The 19,471-nt window shown below is 42.1% G+C and overlaps 1 protein-coding gene across 1 annotated transcript; it reads left to right on the forward strand.

Annotated features, from left to right (window-relative positions):
• The first annotated feature begins 1,237 nt into the window (after positions 1-1,237).
• On the forward strand, positions 1,238-18,741 carry LOC142303026 (olfactory receptor 6F1-like). The gene is made up of 3 exons (XM_075344127.1): positions 1,238-1,375; positions 17,542-17,697; positions 17,764-18,741. The coding sequence occupies exons 1-3, from the start codon at positions 1,238-1,240 to the stop codon at positions 18,739-18,741; spliced, it is 1,272 nt and encodes a 423-aa protein (XP_075200242.1).
• The last annotated feature ends 730 nt before the right edge of the window (positions 18,742-19,471 follow it).

Here is a 19,471-nt window from a genome sequence, read left to right on the forward strand (position 1 = left end):
TCGGAGACTCCACCTGACTGCAGATTATTGTCCTCATCACGGTCTCCACCTGACTGCTGCTCATCTTCCTCATCGGGGTCTCCACCTAACTGCAGCTTGTCGTTCTCATCAGGGTCTCCAACTTATAATTATACTGTCTGTTTCTAGTTGTCCTTATTGGGGTCTCCACCTAACTGCAGCTCATCATCCTCATCACAGTCTCCACCTGACAGCATCTTGTTGTCCTCATTAGGGTCTCCACCTGTCTGCCGCTGGTCGTCTTCACTAGAGGTCTCCACCTGATTGCTGATCATTGTCCTCATCTTGGTCTCCACCTGACTGCTGCTCATCTTCCTCATCGGGGTCTCCACCTAACTGCAGCTTGTCGTTCTCATCAGGGTCTCCAACTTACAATTATACTGTCTGTTTCTAGTTGTCCTTATTGGGGTCTCCACCTAACTGCAGCTTGTCATCCTCATCACAGTCTCCACCTGACAGCTTCTTGTTGTTCTCATTAGGGTCTCCACCTGTCTGCCGCTGGTCGTCTTCACTAGAGGTCTCCACCTGATTGCTCATCATTGTCCTCATCTTGGTCTCCACCTTACTGCAGCTCGTCGTCCTCATTGGGGGTCTTCACCTGACTGCAGTTTGTCATCCTCATTTGGGGTCATTCTTATTGGGGTCTCCACCTGACTCCAGCTCATTGTCCTCATCGGGGTCTCCACCTGACTGCAGATCGTCATCCTCATCGGGGTCTACACCTGACTGCAGCTTGTTTTCCCCATTGGTATCTCCACCTTACTGCAGCTCGTTGTCCTCATTGGGGTCTTCACCTGACTTCAGTTTGTCATCCTCATTGGGGTCTCCACCTGACTCCAGCTGATTGTCCTATCAGGGTCTCCACCTGACTGCAGTTCATTGTCGTAACCAACTTAAATTGGTAAATGCTCAAATTCGATGGAGTCTGGCATGTTAGAGAGTTGCTCTTTTCAATAATGAATCCCAGTTTTCACTGTACTTGCAGTAAATTTCCATTATAGGGAAGCTTCTCATTTCAGCGCGGTATGGACCGATTTATCCTTACGCTTCAATTTCTCTCTTTCTGTGTTTTCCCTGTATTTCTGAGTAAGATGGTGTTCATGGTTCAAGAATACAAATCACCATTGAGTTAGGTGAATTTTACGTACAGTATGTCTGTATAATTGTTGTACATTAGAGTAATAAGATATTCTATCTGTCCACTAACTGGTTGTATAGTATGGAGTTGGGGCAGTTTCTTTACGATTCTATTGCTGTGGCCATCTTGGATTGGCAGTACATTGTTCTACAGCTGTTTATGCAATCACCTTTTGGCATCCCTGGAGTGTCAACGAGCACTGGAGTCCTGTTAAGCTTGGTAAAATAGGCTGTGAGCTTTCTTCGATCCGTATGTTCATGAAAACCTCTGAATGGCACGATTGGTGTGTAACTGAGTATACAAAACAAATAAATAAGGCCTTGATTAGTGAGGGGTTGCATTAGGTAAGGTCCACTGCATGGGACAGAGGATATTCCACTAACTTTGAGGGGACATATGAGGAAATAGTTGTACAGCTTGGAATACCTGATGTTTTGATACTACTGCATATCCGGTGAAGAATCGCTCTTCCAGGTCGAGTCTGGTGTAATTAACAACTAACTCAAGATCTGCAATAGCAGTTAGTTAATTAATAACATGTAATTCAAATGTAGAACTGGTGGAGGAAGGTTGAACTAGATGGACCGAGGTCTTTTTTCAACCTAAGTAACTATGTAACTATGTAACATGAGAACATCCTACTCTTTCCATTTCCATCATTGCTAAGCCATGTTCTACTTCAAATACGCCATCTTCACTTTCTAGATGTGGTGCTAAATGACCTCATTTTACATCATGCAGCAATAATGTAGCTACATACTAAACTTCACATCTTTTTAGTGTCATATAAGAGGATAGCAGCTGTCGCTAACCATGTCGGGGAGTCACTCAGATTTCCCTCACTCAGTCGCAACCCTGTCAAACTGTGACAAAACAGCACCTCGCAGTCTCATCCTGATGTCTCTAATATATCAGAGCCACCCAATACGATCTTGTTACTTCCGTCAACATGCGACGTTCCACACTCCCAAGGGGTGCGTAAGGTCCGTTTGGCACAATGCTGCACTGCCATATCCTGTCCTCACTGACACAGGGAGGCACAGGGCAGGGAATCGAGTAGGCTGCCAAACCTCCGACGTTACACGCAGCTTTTCAACAACCTCTACAGGCTGACAGGAACTTACCACTAGCCCCAGTGGGACAGAATTCTGCCAGTCTGGTACAGTGCGGTAGACTGCCACCAGTTCCTCTTTAGATATAGGCCTGGTCTGCTAGCAGGACTATATCGGGCCAGAAACCAGCACAGGTACCATGTAAAACTAACCGAGCTCACAGACATGGGATTCGGGAATCGAGATAAAAGAAAAAGCCCAAGATTAAATTATATATTTAATCACCTTAAGGGCACACTAGATAATATGCTATATACAAGATGAGATTTATAGAATGTATATGTCAGAAGTACCTTTGCAGATAAGATATGGATTACAAACAGATATAAAGATGTATCAATGACCTTATTCCTTGTGAGTAGGAAGGGTGGCTTGAACAGGGGAGCGCTTTACAGCCACAAATGACCTGGGACTTCCCCCACGTGTTACACATGATACCCCCCAGAAAGGAATGACATAAAATGTCCCCTTTGGGGTTATCAATCTGGGCACATTCCATGTCCCCTCCCACCTATGACATCAGACTAAGGCTACTTTCACACATCCGGTTTGAGCAGTGCGGCTCAATCCACCGGTGAAACCTATGCAACGGATGTGGCGAAAACACCGCATCCTTTGCATAAGTTTTTACATGCGGCCCGTCCGTTTTTTTCCGGTTGCGGCATGCTACTGAGCATGCGCAGTGGAAGAAACCGCATGCGGCGGCCGGAAAAAAAACCTCGCGCCGCATCCGGCGTCCATAGGCATGCATTGAAAAATGTACCGCAGCGGCCAATTGCGGCGCGATGCGGTTTTTTTGCCGGAGCAAAAAATGTTCCAGGCAACGTTCCATCCGGCCACGGCATCGGCTAAATCTGCCGCATGCGGCAAAAACCGGACCGAACGCAAGCCCATGTGGCACAATGCGTCACTAATGTAAGTCTATGCAAAAAAACCCGCAACCGGCGGCAAAAAAAACGGTTGCGGTTTTTCTGCAGAGCGCCGTATTGTGCCGCAGAGCAAAAAACGGATGTGTGAAAGTAGCCTAAGCTGGCCTTTTATTTGTCCAGGGAAATATGGATTTCAAGTTTTCCCTCATAACTCCGCCCCTGAGCGGCTCACATGGAAGATGTGAATATTATATTTCCCCTTATTATTTGATCTATCCATAGACAGTAAATATATGTTTGTGGGCTTCTTTCGGGGAGCTTTAATTATTGGCTGCTACGCATGTCGCACAATCTTGCCGAAATGTGTGTGGTGTGCGTCTTGCTGTCAGGAATCTGAAAATATGCCTATCTAATTTGTGGGAGCAACACACTCCCCAATATTGTAACTCTTCTAATGGCTCAGAAGAGTCTGGAGCTAATCCTTAGAAGATAGATTATACACTTGGAGTTCTCCTCCCACCTCCTGAGCAGGACAATTCACTCCGTGGCGGGGGGGGGGGGTGCTGGCTCAGGAACTGTCCTAATTGAATTTTCACCTAGGATCACTGTAAAATGTAGGTCTACCTCTACGCTGCATAATGCAAGGTGGGTTAATTCAATGCGTTTAGAAGTGTAACCCCACTTCTTCCTCAGAAAATACAGCAAAATGGCAGACAATGTTAGTAACACAGTCCATACATAAATTCAAAAAGAGGGCGCCAAAACAAAACACATGACAATGAGTCAGAGTTCAAAAGGTTATTAGGGGTGTATAGTGTGCACGTTGTCTGATGCATATATAGAAATACATTTTTCAATTTGATTATATTTTATTAGGTTGTACGCAAAAAAGGAGGACAAAAGAAGAAAAAAGGAAAAAAGAAAAAGAAAGACAGTGTATCCACCCATATCATGTCCACCACCACTAACTTGAGAATGGCGGCAGCTATAGGCATAAAAGTGGTGTCTAGGTATAGTAAAGTAGCCATGCGCTACGCAATGAAACTACCTATAGCGCCACCTGGTGGAAAACAACGGAGTTAGCATTTTTATCTCGAAAACGGAACAAGATAGAGAAAAAAAAGTGATTTACAAAGTTGTAGGGCATCATCAATTCAATACAAATCAACACCTTGCACACAGAAATGTACTGTATGTATAATACTGATAATGCAGTAAAATAAAAATGGAAATAATAAATACAAATCAAAATTGAAAAAAAAAAATAGAATTAAAATAAAAATTAAAAAGAAAAATAAGGTTAAAAAAGTATGTGATGGGTGAAAAGTTAAAGTATTATTGTAAATAACTAAAATTGTGTGTGAAAAAAATATGTAGTGTTAGTGTAATATATTACTGATATAAGTGAATGCATGTGTAAAATAAGTGAGGAGATAATGGTGATGTATCCCGGAGGAACGAAAAGAAAACTGTGTGGGTAAGTGTGAGAGCTCACACAAGAGGTCACGGGAATCCATTGAATAACTAAGAAATCACAGGGTAGTATGTGTGTGTGAACCACGGGGTCAATGGGTGCACAGGGATCGGAGGTGAATGAGAAGGTGGGGTAGCGAAGTCGGGTAGCCATGCTGGAAGGGGTCAGATGAGTTCAGTGAGTATATCGGATATCATAAGGAAATATGTGTAGGTGGACCAGAGGCCAAAAGGTGTGCACAGAGACTGGCGTGAAGGAGAAGAGAGCTGGTAAGATGAGGTCGCGCAGCTGGGCTGGTAGGGGTCAAACCAGTTCATTAAATAGATGCGGAAAGACCGGGGTCAAACAAGGGCACAGAAGCCGCAAATAAATGAATGGGAAAGAGGTGTAGAAAAACCGGGCCGTTATGTTACAGCAAAAAACGAAACACATACTGTATATAAACAAAAAAGGGATTGGAGAAGTGAGACCAGAGTGGCAATGAGAATGATAAGGGAACACGCATTAAGAGAAGAAAAATAAAATAGTGTAAAAATAACAGCAGCTCGCTGTATAGAAACAGACGAAAAATATGACTAGTGGGGGGAGGGTGTATGAAATCACTAATATAGTAGAAAACCAGAGATTATAGCAATGATGGCTTAATCTCATGTGGTAAAAAACTAACACAAGATAGAAAAAGCTAAAAATAAAATAAGTATGAACAATGGGCCACATAAAGTATGTAAAGGCGTTCCAGATTTATAAAAAAGGGGGAAAATATTCTAATAGAAATTGGAAAAAATACAATAATAAAAAATAGGGAGTAGTAGGAATAAGAAAAGTATAACACATCAAAGGAAACAAAGTCTAAAATATAGGTATTGAACCATAAAAAATTAGTATAAAAATTATTTAAATTGTTAACATATAGTAATAAACACTAACAATTCACAGAGTATTAATAAAAATGTATGTAAAACATTTATAAGAACACTTCAGTTATAACATTTAACCTTTTAGGATGCAAAGTTTCAAATTTAAACATCCAATAAACTTCATTTTTGTTGAGTGCTTTAATTCTATTTGGGGTGTTAGCAGGGATATTATCAACTGGGATAATATTCAGTAATCTATGATCTTTATTGTGGACATGAGCAAAATGGCGTGAAAGGCTATGTTTTTGAAACCCCTTTGAAATATTAGACCTGTGGGAATTTAGGCTTTTATGTAATGGTTGTGTGGTGCGTCCTATGTATTGTTTATGACAGTCACATTAAATAAGATAAATAACATAACTAGAAGCACAATTGAGATGATTGAGGACGAGGTAATCGAATTATTGCCATGTTGAATGGACTGGCAACATAAGCAATTGATAGTATTACATTTGAAAATACCTTTGATCTGGTTGTTATTAGTATTGTTTGTGCAATTACGGTGTCTAAAGCCTGCTTTACACCTTATGATCCAGCATACGATATCGTATGCGATCGCACATGCCCCCATCGTATGTGCGGCACGTTCAATTTTGTTGAATGTGCCGCACAAACGATTAACCCCCGTCACACGTACTTACCCGTCCATACGACATTGATGTGGGTGGCGAACGTCCACTTCCTTTATTGTCACCAGGTAAACCAATATAACTGCACAAAATTTAGAAATAAACATTTCTGACATGCAAAAACAAAACCCCAAAAAATGAGTGCCAAATATAGCCCCCTTTCTTTCTGATGACACTCAGCAGCCGACCACCCATAGATTCTGTCATTGCTTGATCTGTTTACGCTCAACATTGCATGCAGCAGCCACCACAGCCTCCAGACACTGCTCCCAGAGGTGGACTGTTTTCCCTCCCTGTAGATCTCACATTTTATGAGGGACCACAGGTTCTCTATGGGGTTCAGATCAGGTGAACAAGGGGGCCATGTCATTTTTTCATCTTTTAGACCTATACTGGCCAGCCACACTATGGAGTAGTTGGATGCATGTGATGGAGCATTGTCCTGCATGAAAATCATGTTTTTTTTGAACGATAGCGACTTCTTCTTGTACCACTGCTTGAAGAAGTGTCTTCCAGAAACTGGCAGTAGGTCTGGGAGATCAGCTTCACTCCATCCTCAACCCAAAAAGCTCCCACAAGTTGATCTTTGATGATCCCAGCCCATACCAGTGCCCACCTCCACCTTGCTGGCATCTGAGTCAGAGTGGAGCTCTCTACCCTTTACTGATCCAGCCTCTGGCCCATCCATCTGGCCCATCAAGAGTCATTCTCATTTCATCAGGCCATAAAACCTTTGAAAAATCAGTCTTCAGATATTTCTTGGCCCAGTCTTGAGGATTTATCTTATGTTTCTTGGTCAGAGGTGGTGGTTTTCAGCCTTCCTTACCTTGGCCATGTCCCTGAGTATGGCACAGCTTGTGCTTTTTGATACTCCAGTAACGTTGCAGCTCTGAAATATGGCCAAACTGGTGGCAAATGGCATCTTGGCAGCTTCACGCTTGATTTTCCTCAATTCATGGGCAGTTATTTTGCGCCTTTTTTGCCCAGCACGCTTCTTGCGACCCTGTTGGCTATTTGCCATGAAACGCTTGATTGTTCGGTGATCACGCTTCAAAAGTTTGGCAATGTCAAGACTGCGGCATCCCTCTGCAAGACATCTCACAATTGTGCACTTTTCAGAGCCCGTCAAATCTCTCTTCTGACCCATTTTGGCACAGGAAAGGAAGCTGCCTACTAATTAAGCCCCCCTTATATAGGGTGTTGATGTCATTACACCGCACCCTCCTCATTACAGAGATGCACATCACCGGATTACTTAATTGGTAGTTGGCTCTCAGTCTATACAGTTTGGAGTTGGACGACATGTATAAAAAGTATCATGTGATCAAAATACTCATTTGCCTAATAATTCTGTGTTACATCTCGTGGCTCTCCTGAGGCAAGGACTGAGGCAGTCTCCCATTCCTTGCCTGCCACGAGCACTCCTGCTCAGCAGCGCCGAAGGTCTGCCAGACTGCGCAGTGTGCAGGAGATACCTTCTCAGAGAGGCAGCAGAAGGGTGACACCTAGTGGTTCTCCTGTTACAAGGAGTGAAGCGGTCTCCCATTCCTGGCCTGCCGCAGACTCTCCTGCTCAGCGGCCCCGAAGGTCTGCGAGGCTGCGCAATGTGCAGAGGTTTACTGCTCAGGGAAGCAGTGAGATTCCCGTTATCTCTGCACATTGTGAGACCGAGGATCCCGCCTCTATTTCCCAGAGGCAGGAGGGTGAGCATGTGCAATGCGTGGTGGGTCCTGATTCGCTCACTGACGTCACACGGCTTGATGACAAGGCTGGTGACGTGGTCAATCCTGACTGGCCAGGCTGGGACGTCGTGGACCCTGATTGGGTCAAGTCCGTCATCTCCGCCTCGCGCCCGCCCTCGGGTGGAGCTGCACCTCCTTAAAAGCTCCCCCTGCCATCATGGCGGCGCGCGACCGTCCTTCTATGTTTGGATGTCTGGCAGCGTGCTGCCACGCCACTGCTCAGGCATTACTGTCTCTTGTGGGCTTGGCCCTTGCTGCTCCGGCAGTACCTCGTTTGCAGGCCGTGTTCCTGCCTTGCTGCTCCGGCAGTACCCCCGTCAACAGGCCGTGTTCCTGTCCCAGGTGAGCTCCTCAAGTCTCCATTGGACTCACCTGCTTATTGAAAGCACACGTGCGTGGGCACCTCTGTGCTACCCTCGTGCCATATTCTCGTGACCTCCACTGGCACACGTGCGTGGGCACCTCTGTGCTTCCCCGTGCAACAGGTACACCGAGACGTGAGATCTGTGCCATACAACCCTCACGGGTTAGGGCAGATCGGTGTACATAGATCGTCTGTGACATTCCAGACGATCGCTAGCAGCAACCCGCTCACTCTTCACCCACCATAGCGGCGGTCCCTTACACCGCACAGTGGACCTTGACCGGCGGAAGCAGTCCATTTCCCATCTTGGCACGCTTCCCCGGGTCCCCCTCGTAACAATTCTGCACACAGTGTAATTACGCCACTTTGACCAGATAACATTGTTATTGAGTAGTTTATTGCGGATACCGGCTGAAAACACCAAAAACAGGATTTACGCAACATGTGAACATGGCCTTTACAAAAGCAAGCTGTCATAAAGTGAAATTCCACAAAAATGAAAAGGTTATGCCTGCTGGACTGGAGTACAGTGACTCACTCCACTCATCTGCAGTCCCAACCCCCCTAGAAAAAGCCGGAAAGTCTTGGATTTGTTCTCTATCCTGCAGTCCCGAACAGTCTAATAAATGTCCCCCACTGTCTCCTTCCCTGTAGTTAAGATCCTCAGGGGAGGGGTTTATCTGTCAGCAAGATGTCATTGGAAGCCATAAGCAATCATAAATTTATAAAATCATATCACAGAATAACAGATGATAAAATAGTAAAAACAAAAAATGTACATAGTCACTCAGCATTATCTGCAGCTTGTATCTGGATGGGGGGCAAACTGTTTATCAGTGTCTATGGTAGTGTGCGCTCTGAGGTACCAAGTGGAATAATTCTCATGGATAAAGTTTTGCTTGTTGACAAACACATCAATTATTAGTTATAGTTACTATTTCTGTCAATCTGGGAATGAAGCAAACAAGTAAGACCTGACACCAATTAATTAGCTGTGATCGGGCTAACGAATCCCGAGGGCCCCTCCTCCGCTTGTGCCAGTGCTATAAAATACGGCAATCAGCGCTGCACTAATGGCTGCTCTCCAGTGATCGGGGAGAACGGATCATTAAAAACCAGGCAAGGACAGTAAGGGTTAATTATTTCTATTCTTTCATCAATGTGATGTTATATGTTTGTCAATAAAGGTAAATGATTGCGGAGTGATGGTTTATTGCCCCCAAAGAAATAAGAAAGGCTCGATTCATAAAAGTTATAACCGGACACCGGACAAGGTTTGTACGTCATTATCCCCTTTTAAACATTAAGGATTAATTACTTTATTTTCTTATAATGTTTTTGTTTGAGCATTTTTTTTCTTTTTTTTATTTCAGAAATCAATTGCATAGTTTAATAGCACCATTTCGGGTATATATATATATATATATATATATATATATATATATATATATTTGTGTTTTAAATGTAAAAATATGTGTTAGGTGAAGTTCCAATGTTAGAACGGACCCGTTCAGAAACTGATTTCTACCAGATCCGTTTTTTTAACATGGGAGTCTATGGCCAACTGATCCATAAATGGACCTCTATTTAGCCGTCTCCTGTACTTTCATTTGTAACGGATCCATTAATGGCTTGCTATTTAGCCGTCTCCTGTGCTTTCATTTGTAACGGATCCATTAATGGCTTGCTATTTAGCCGTCTCCTGTGCTTTCATTTGTAACGGATCCATTAATGGCTTGCTATTTAGCCGTCTCCTGTGCTTTCATTTGTAATAAATCCATTAATGGCTTGCTATTTAACCTCCTCCTGTACTTTCATTTGTAACAGATCCATTAATGGCTTGCTATTTAGCCGTCTCCTGTACTTTCATTTGTAACGGATCCATTAATGGCTTGCTACTTAGCCATCTCCTGTGCTTTCATTTGTAACGGATCCATTAATGGCTTGCTATTTAGCCGTCTCCTGTGCTTTAATTTGTAATGGATTCAGTAATGGCTTGCTATTTAGCCGTCTCCTGTGCTTTCATTTGTAACGGATCCATTAATGGCTTGCTATTTAACCTCCTCCTGTACTTTCATTTGTAACAGATCCATTAATGACTTGCTATTTAGCCGTCTCCTGTGCTTTCATTTGTAACGGATCCATTAATGGCTTGCTATTTAGCCGTCTCCTGTGCTTTCATTTGTAATGGATTCATTAATGGCTTGCTATTTAGCTGTCTCCTGTACTTTCATTTGTAACGGATCCATTAATGGCTTGCTACTTAGCCATCTCCTGTGCTTTCATTTGTAATGGATCCATTAATGGCTTGTTATTTAGCCGTCTTCTGTGCTTTCATTTGTAGCGGATCCATTAATGGCTTGCTATTTAGCCGTCTCCTGTGCTTTCATTTGTAATGGATTCATTAATGGCTTGCTATTTAGCTGTCTCCTGTACTTTCATTTGTAACGGATCCATTAATGGCTTGCTACTTAGCATCTCCTGTGCTTTCATTTGTAATGGATCCATTAATGGCTTGCTATTTAGCCGTCTTCTGTGCTTTCATTTGTAACGGATCCATTAATGGCTTGCTTTTTAGCCGTCTCCTGTACTTTCATTTGTAACGGATCCATTAATGGCTTGCTACTTAGCCATCTCCTGTGCTTTCATTTGTAACAGATCCATTAATGGCTTGCTATTTAGCCGTCTCCTGTGCTTTCATTTGTAACTCATCCATTAATGGCTTGCTATTTAGCCATCTCCTGTGCTTTCATTTGTAATGGATCCATTAATGGCTTGCTATTTAGCCGTCTCCTGTGCTTTCATTTGTAATGGATTCATTAATGGCTTGCTATTTAGCTGTCTCCTGTACTTTCATTTTTAACTCATCCATTAATGGCTTGCTATTTAGCCATCTCCTGTGCTTTCATTTGTAATGGATCCATTAATGGCTTGCTATTTAGCCGTCTCCTGTGCTTTCATTTGTAATGGATCCATTAATGGCTTGCTATTTAGCCGTCTCCTGTGCTTTCATTTGTAACGGATCCATTAATGGCTTGCTATTTAGCTGTCTCCTGTACTTTCATTTGTAACGGATCCATTAATGGCTTGCTACTTAGCCATCTCCTGTGCTTTCATTTGTAATGGATCCATTAATGGCTTGCTACTTAGCCATCTCCTGTGCTTTCATTTGTAATGGATCCATTAATGGCTTGCTATTTAGCCGTCTTCTGTGCTTTCATTTGTAGCGGATCCATTAATGGCTTGCTACTTAGCCATCTCCTGTGCTTTCATTTGTAATGGATCCATTAATGGCTTGCTATTTAGCCGTCTTCTGTGCTTTCATTTGTAGCGGATCCATTAATGGCTTGCTATTTAGCCGTCTCCTGTGCTTTCATTTGTAATGGATTCATTAATGGCTTGCTATTTAGCTGTCTCCTGTACTTTCATTTGTAACGGATCCATTAATGGCTTGCTACTTAGCATCTCCTGTGCTTTCATTTGTAATGGATCCATTAATGGCTTGCTATTTAGCCGTCTTCTGTGCTTTCATTTGTAACGGATCCATTAATGGCTTGCTTTTTAGCCGTCTCCTGTACTTTCATTTGTAACGGATCCATTAATGGCTTGCTACTTAGCCATCTCCTGTGCTTTCATTTGTAACAGATCCATTAATGGCTTGCTATTTAGCCGTCTCCTGTGCTTTCATTTGTAACTCATCCATTAATGGCTTGCTATTTAGCCATCTCCTGTGCTTTCATTTGTAATGGATCCATTAATGGCTTGCTATTTAGCCGTCTCCTGTGCTTTCATTTGTAATGGATTCATTAATGGCTTGCTATTTAGCTGTCTCCTGTACTTTCATTTTTAACTCATCCATTAATGGCTTGCTATTTAGCCATCTCCTGTGCTTTCATTTGTAATGGATCCATTAATGGCTTGCTATTTAGCCGTCTCCTGTGCTTTCATTTGTAATGGATCCATTAATGGCTTGCTATTTAGCCGTCTCCTGTGCTTTCATTTGTAACGGATCCATTAATGGCTTGCTATTTAGCTGTCTCCTGTACTTTCATTTGTAACGGATCCATTAATGGCTTGCTACTTAGCCATCTCCTGTGCTTTCATTTGTAATGGATCCATTAATGGCTTGCTACTTAGCCATCTCCTGTGCTTTCATTTGTAATGGATCCATTAATGGCTTGCTATTTAGCCGTCTTCTGTGCTTTCATTTGTAGCGGATCCATTAATGGCTTGCTACTTAGCCATCTCCTGTGCTTTCATTTGTGACGGATCCATTAGTGGCTTGCTACTTAGCCGTCCCCTGTGCTTTCATTTCTAACGGATCCAATAATGGCTTGCTATTTAGCCATCTGCTGTGCTTTCATTTGTAAGAAATCCATTAATGGCTTGCTAATTTGCCATCTCCTGTGCTTTCATTTGTAATGGATCCATTAATGGCTTGCTATTTAGCCATCTCCTGTACTTTCATTTGTAACGGATCCATTAATGGCTTGCTACTTAGCCGTCTCCTGTGCTTTTATTTGTAACGGATCCATTAATGGCTTGCTACTTAGCCGTCTCATGTGCTTTCATTTGTAACTCCTCCATTAATGGCTTGCTACTTAGCCGTCTCCTGTGCTTTCATTTGTAACGGATCCATTAATGGCTTGCTATTTAGCCATCTCCTGTGCTTTCATTTGTAACGGATCCATTAATGGCTTGCTATTTAGCCGTCTCCTGTGCTTTCATTTGTAACGGATCCATTAATGGCTTGCTACTTAGCCGTCTCCTGTGCTTTCATTTGTAACTCATCCATTAATGGCTTGCTACTTAGCCGTCTCCTGTGCTTTCATTTATAACAGATCCATTAATGGCTTGTTATTTAGCCATCTCCTGTGCTTTCATTTGTAACTCATCCATTAATGGCTTGCTACTTAGCCGTCTCCTGTGCTTTCATTTGTAACGGATCCATTAATAGCCTGCTATTTAGCCGTCCCCTGTGCTTTCATTTATAACGGATTCATTAATGGCTTGCTATTTTGCCGTCTCCTGTGCTTTCATTTGTAAAGGATCAATTACTGGCTTGCTATTTAGCCGTCTCCTGTGCTTTGATTTGTAACGGATCCATTAATGGCCTGCTATTTAGCCATCTACTGTGCTTGCATTTGTAATGGAATCATTGCAAATGAACAAAAAATAACAATCTGTTAAAAACAGGACATGTTTAAAATGGATCCGGCCAACATCCGTTAATTAACAATGGACAAAAATCTTTTTCTTGCACAATGTTTTTTCAAACAGATCTCTAACGGATCCGTGATAACGGATGACTACTGGGCATGTGACCCAGCCTTATATACAGCAGCTATAAATTCTGATATTTGTTATTATTCATGAATCTCCCAAGTTCTAAAGGAATATTCAGGAAGGGAATAAATAAAAAACACTCTGGCAAGCTTTGGAGATTGTTGGACACCACACGCCTTTCTACCTCTTCTGTTCTCATCAGCCTAAGGCCATGTTCACATGTTCAGCATTTGGTGAGTTTTGAGTTTTTCACCTCAGAAATTGAAGTCAAAACTAAGAGTGAAACAATCAGTATAAGGGTGCGCTCACACTAGAGTATGACTCAAATGAGTGCAATGCGAGAAAATCTCACAATACAGTCGGACTGATGTTATTTAATGAGGGAGAGCAGATGGTCTGTTTTTTTCTCATTCAGATTCTGAAGGAGCAAAAAGTTGCAGCATGCTACGATTGTCAGTGAGAAATATGTCACTCGCACCCATACAAGTCTATGGGTGTGAGTGAAATATCGGACTGCATTCGGATGACATCCAAGTGCAGTGCGATAATCACATCAGTCTACACTGGAGAAGATTGGGAGATTAATCCCTCCATCTCCTCCGCAGCTGTGATCCGATCGCAGGATCAGATCACAGCTGCATGATACTGGTCTCACACTGCTGGAGCCGAGGGTCATTAGCATATTGCATTCAATGGACCCACATCGAATGCCATACGATCATGTGAATCCAGCCTAATAGAAACATGAGCACCACTTCTGAAATGTACACTCACTCCTGGTTTTAGCTTCAAATACTGATTTAAAAACTCCCCAAATACTGAACGTGGCCTAAAACTGAATGACAGGAACTTCTATATTGGACGATTTCTACTTTAACACTTTTACATTTTTCAATTAATATGGCCGTGTTCAATTGATTCTGCCACCCACATTCTCACAATTTTTTATTCTTTCATTCATACTAACATTTGAGTTCAATACAATTTATTTCTTATTTGTTTATTTTTTCATAACTTTTTTGGGATTTTTTCAGGAATTTTTTTTTTATATACGTTATTTAAAATATATTTTATTATATTTTTTTAACCAGGAGATTTGCTTAGTCTTTGTTTATTTGTTGGAGAAGAGCAACTTACCTGGGAATACTGAATTTCTTGTAACCTATCATCTTTCAATCTGTCAATCCGTTCAGTGTCAGGCCGGGTGAGGTTTTTCATGTTGAATCAAATGAAAAGTTTAAGGCTAGCAGCACTTTTCTTTTATATGTTCATGTGGAGTTCGTATTTGACTGTTAGGGTAGGATTCCACTTGTAAGAAACTTACGTGTATCTCGCATTGCATCTCCTGGGACGGCCTACCTCTCTCCCGACAGGAGAGGATGAGCTGCATCTATTTCTATGCAGCTGAGATGCTCCTGTCGAGAAAGAGGCAGGCCATCCCGGGAGATGTGATGCGAGATATGCTTGAGTCTCTCGCAAGTGGAATCCTACCCTTAGGAGAACCCTGTATTGTTGGATGCTTGAGGATTGATGGGTTGTTCATCTGTAGCCGGTGGATGAGTTTTTACTAGTGATAGACAAGCTGTCCAATCAGTGACTTCCATTATTCTTGTTATTCGAGTTGAGCCGTTCGAGTGTCTGCCGTGCTCAATTCGAGTAAAGAGCGCTCAAGCCTCGTAGTGTTCATTCATCATTAGTGATTAATTAGAAGGCAGAGCTTGGCGGCAGATGACAGATTTTGGCTGTTGATGATGAATTTACTTATCTGTCTCGAATTGTGAGTCAACAGCCAATGACAGTGACTCCTGTCATCTGGTAAAATGGTGACTGATGTTTATGTCTACATAGAAATGTTCATTGTACTCCAGGAGCATCATATTTCAGGAAAAACAAATGAAATTTGATTCAATTGAAATCAGTTGGATTATCTAAATTCTCCATTAACTGGAATTGTTGCTCAAAGGCCCATGACAAGTTATGGAGACACTCATATTTTTTGGCAGGGTATAAACCACCACTGGTGTTGGCTTTTGTTTCAATAAATTGTTTGAGATGAGGACGTCACCATTACTACTTCTACTTAATGCCCAACTGTCATGAGAAATATCACTTTAGCCTACACGTTCTAAATTTTACATACATTTAATTTGAAAGCCAAATATGATATCCCTAACTGTTTGTAATTGTGTAGAAATACAAGTAATTGTCTGCAAGAATCTCCAATTAGAAATCACTTATATGTAGCAGATCCAGTGTCCCTCCACCCTGATGTGTTTCGCCCAGCTTCTTCAGGGTGCGTGACCCTAAATACGCACTTGGACTCAGACATTTAGATTCATCTTCTATCCCAAAGTGATATCTGTCATGTACACAAATATAAACTCTGGACCCACAATAAATATGAACATGTTTTCAGTGTCCAAGGTTTGTAGTTCTAATGATAACTCATGCCGGGAAAATAGACTTTCAGGTTCTGCACAGGGTTTAGAAGAGTTCAGCTAGTTACATATTACTTAGGTTGAAAAAAGACCTAGGTCCATCTAGTTCAACCTTCCTCCACCAATTCAGTTAGTCAGTTTCTAATTATGTGATGTCATAGACCTAACGGCAATTAGAAATATTAACTTTGAAGAAAGCAAAATGAGCAATTGAAGGTACACAATGCTATTTAATATGATGACAATGGAGACACGGGGGTCAGTGGGTGCTTTAGAAAGACAGCGTGGCTAACTCAGGGCTCATCCCAACTGAACGCCCAACCTCCTTAACCGTGGGCGGAACACTATTCAGACAACACAGAGTGAGGGAATCACAATATTAAGACTTAATTGGATCCCCAAACAATTAACGGCATATGGCACATAACCTGCAAAACCACAGAATGTAACCGGTAACAGTTTCTCACCCTTCCGCTGGCTCACCAGGGATTAGAAGGTCCGTGCCTCAGAGCTTCCAGGGCTACTTACTCCAAACCATAACAACCCTGCATTCAGCGGGCACCCACCAAGAATGGAATAACGCCGGATTTAGAAAGCTGGCTGAGGTCTGCAAAGCCTGTAGTCAGATCATGGGATTGCCCCAAGCTGGATTCCTTCCTTAGGTAGTCCGTGATATCTCAGCCGAATCCTGGCCTTCAATGCTGAAGTCCATGTAGTATTATAATCCAGGTTTGGTTATGGCTTGCCAATCGGATCCTCAGATCCTAGATTGGTATCATGTAGCAAGAGTCTTCCCAGGCAATGGACAGTCCTCCTTCTTATACCCCTGAGCTCTCCATTCAGACTATTGGGGTCTTCACGATTAGTGGATAAGACTTGGCACTTATTGGCTAGATTTCAAGCCGTATACAAAATATCCCTAGTAGTAATGGTCTCTGGCAGAGATTAGGGAAGGACAGCTAAGTTACATCGCATCTAGCAATTCCCATAGTAATACAATGGGAGGTTCGCATAACTGATTTGTCTGAGTATCTGACCTTCACTGGCCAAGGCAATTACATGAGTTAAGAAGAACTTTAACACTAGACTCCAAAGAGTTTATCCCCCATTTATAAACAAACTATCATCATGTCTGGCTTAATTTTAAGAAACTTAACCCTTGCTAGGCACTGACAGAGTCCATGTCATCACAATGACTACAATGTATTAATAGGATAAAAACTTTATTGGGAGTTCTTCTTTAAGTTAGTACAATTTTTATCCTTTAGCAAAAAGAGCAAGACTAAGAAATGTTACACACAACTATAGGATTCAACTACAATGAACAATACTAACATGATATCATGATGGACATGTCCTTCAAGAAACCATATAACTGCTCTCAGCACTCAAATAGGACATCTAGCTGGACAGATAAGTCCACAATGAAAATGGGGAATGCTATGTAAAAATAAATAAGGAGTTTACTTGGCAATATACATCAGGAAAAATAGAAAGACATCATCTCCAATAGGGGGAAAAAATGAACATCCTTACTTTATTCCGCCATTTCAGGGGGTTTGCAAGCTTGACGATAACGCCGTGTTGTCGAAATGTTGCAGTGGGGGAATAAAGAAAGAATGTTTGTGTTTTCACTCTATTGGAGATACTGTCTTTCTATTTTTCCTGACGTCCTTTAAGAAAGAGATGGATGCCAATAAAATAAGGATCGTAAGATGCCATTAGTGGATGACTTTGAGGAAAAGGATATGATAACTTGTGTCTTTGTCTTTACAGAGTTTTATATGTACAGTGAAAGATCTTCAAAACATGGACAAAAACCAGACAGATGTGACGCGGCTCCACCTTCTTGGATTTTCCGAACTGAAAAGCCTTCAAATTCTTATGTTTTGGTGTTTAACAATTGTTTATGCAGCAACATTGGCTGGGAATACTCTCATCATTGGTTTAATACTCATTAGTCACACCCTACATTGCCCCATGTATTTCTTCCTCTCTCATCTCTCGGCCTGTGATCTCTTAATCAGCACCAATGTGTTACCCAACACTCTACAAGTTCTACTGAACAGTGGCCTCTACTTGTCCGTCCATAGCTGCTTCACTCAGTTGTATTTCTTTGGGGCCTCAGCCATCGTAGAGTGTTGTCTTCTCACCGTGATGTCTTATGACCGATATCTCGCCATTTGTAACCCTTTGCGCTACTCTTCCATCATGAGTGTTAAACTCCCGCATTACTTGGCAGCTGGGTCCTGGACCACGGGTCTTGGGGTGGCTTTGATAACTTACTGTCTTGTATTAGAAATGGAATTTTGTGGTTCAGACACCATTGACCATTTCTTTTGTGATTTGCCTCCTCTGTTGAAGATTTCCTGTTCGGACTCATCAGTCATAGAGTTAGTAGTGTCTCTTGTAGCCATTATCATTGCCCTTTTACAGTGTGTCTTTGTCATCATCAGCTACACTTTCATCTTTAACTCCATCCTCAGAATATCCTCCTCTGTGGGAAGAAGTAAAGCCTTCTCCACCTGCAGCGCCCACTTATCTGTTGTTTGCATATATTATGGATCCCTCATCGCCATTAACATTGCTCCATCTCAGGACTATTCCTTCAATATGAAGAAAGTACTATCTTTGCTAAACACGGTGGTGACTCCATTATTTAACCCTATTATATACAGCCTGAGGAACAAAGACATACAGGAAGCAATATTTCAAGTTATGCTTCAGATTAATAGTTCCAAAACCAAATGGTAGTGGATCAATAAATTGATGTGGCTATAGAGCTATGGAACTGTTTACCACCTTCACTTTTGATTGCAAGCTAGATTGCATAGAAAATGCTGGAATTTACTTAATGTTATATATGACGTAGGCCATAACTAAAGGTCCATGTAGACCATCGGCTAGACAAGAGGTAGGCCATAACTAAAGGTCCATGTAGACCATCCGCTAGACAAGACGTAGCCCATAACTATAGGCCCATGTAGATCATCAGCTAGAGATGAGACATAGGCCATAACTAAAGGCCAATGTAGACCATCTGCTAGAGATGAGACGTAGGCCATAACTAAAGGTCCATGTAGACCATCGGCTAGAGGTGAGACATAGGCCATAACTAATGGTCTATGTAGACCATCGGCTAGAGACAAGACGTAGGCCATAACTAATGGTCCATGTAGACCATCGGCTAGAGACAAGAGGTAGGTCATAACTAAAGGTCCGTGTAGACCATCGGCTATAGACAAGACGCAGGCCATAACTAAAGGTCCATGAAGACCATCGGCTAGAGAAGAGCAGATCATTTTGAGGATATTCAAATTCAGATTTAATTTAAGAAGGTTCTCTGGACCCGGTGAATGCAAACAATTTTTGATTTTCCAAACAGAGCAGAAGATTGTATCACTTATAGAAGGCTCACATTACCTTAGGTGCGGCCACATGGGTTTACCTATATTGTTTTTCAGCTATAACATCACATAGTATA

Source organism: Anomaloglossus baeobatrachus, chromosome 4 (assembly GCF_048569485.1).
Source record: "Anomaloglossus baeobatrachus isolate aAnoBae1 chromosome 4, aAnoBae1.hap1, whole genome shotgun sequence".
Classification (NCBI taxonomy): domain Eukaryota; kingdom Metazoa; phylum Chordata; class Amphibia; order Anura; family Aromobatidae; genus Anomaloglossus; species Anomaloglossus baeobatrachus.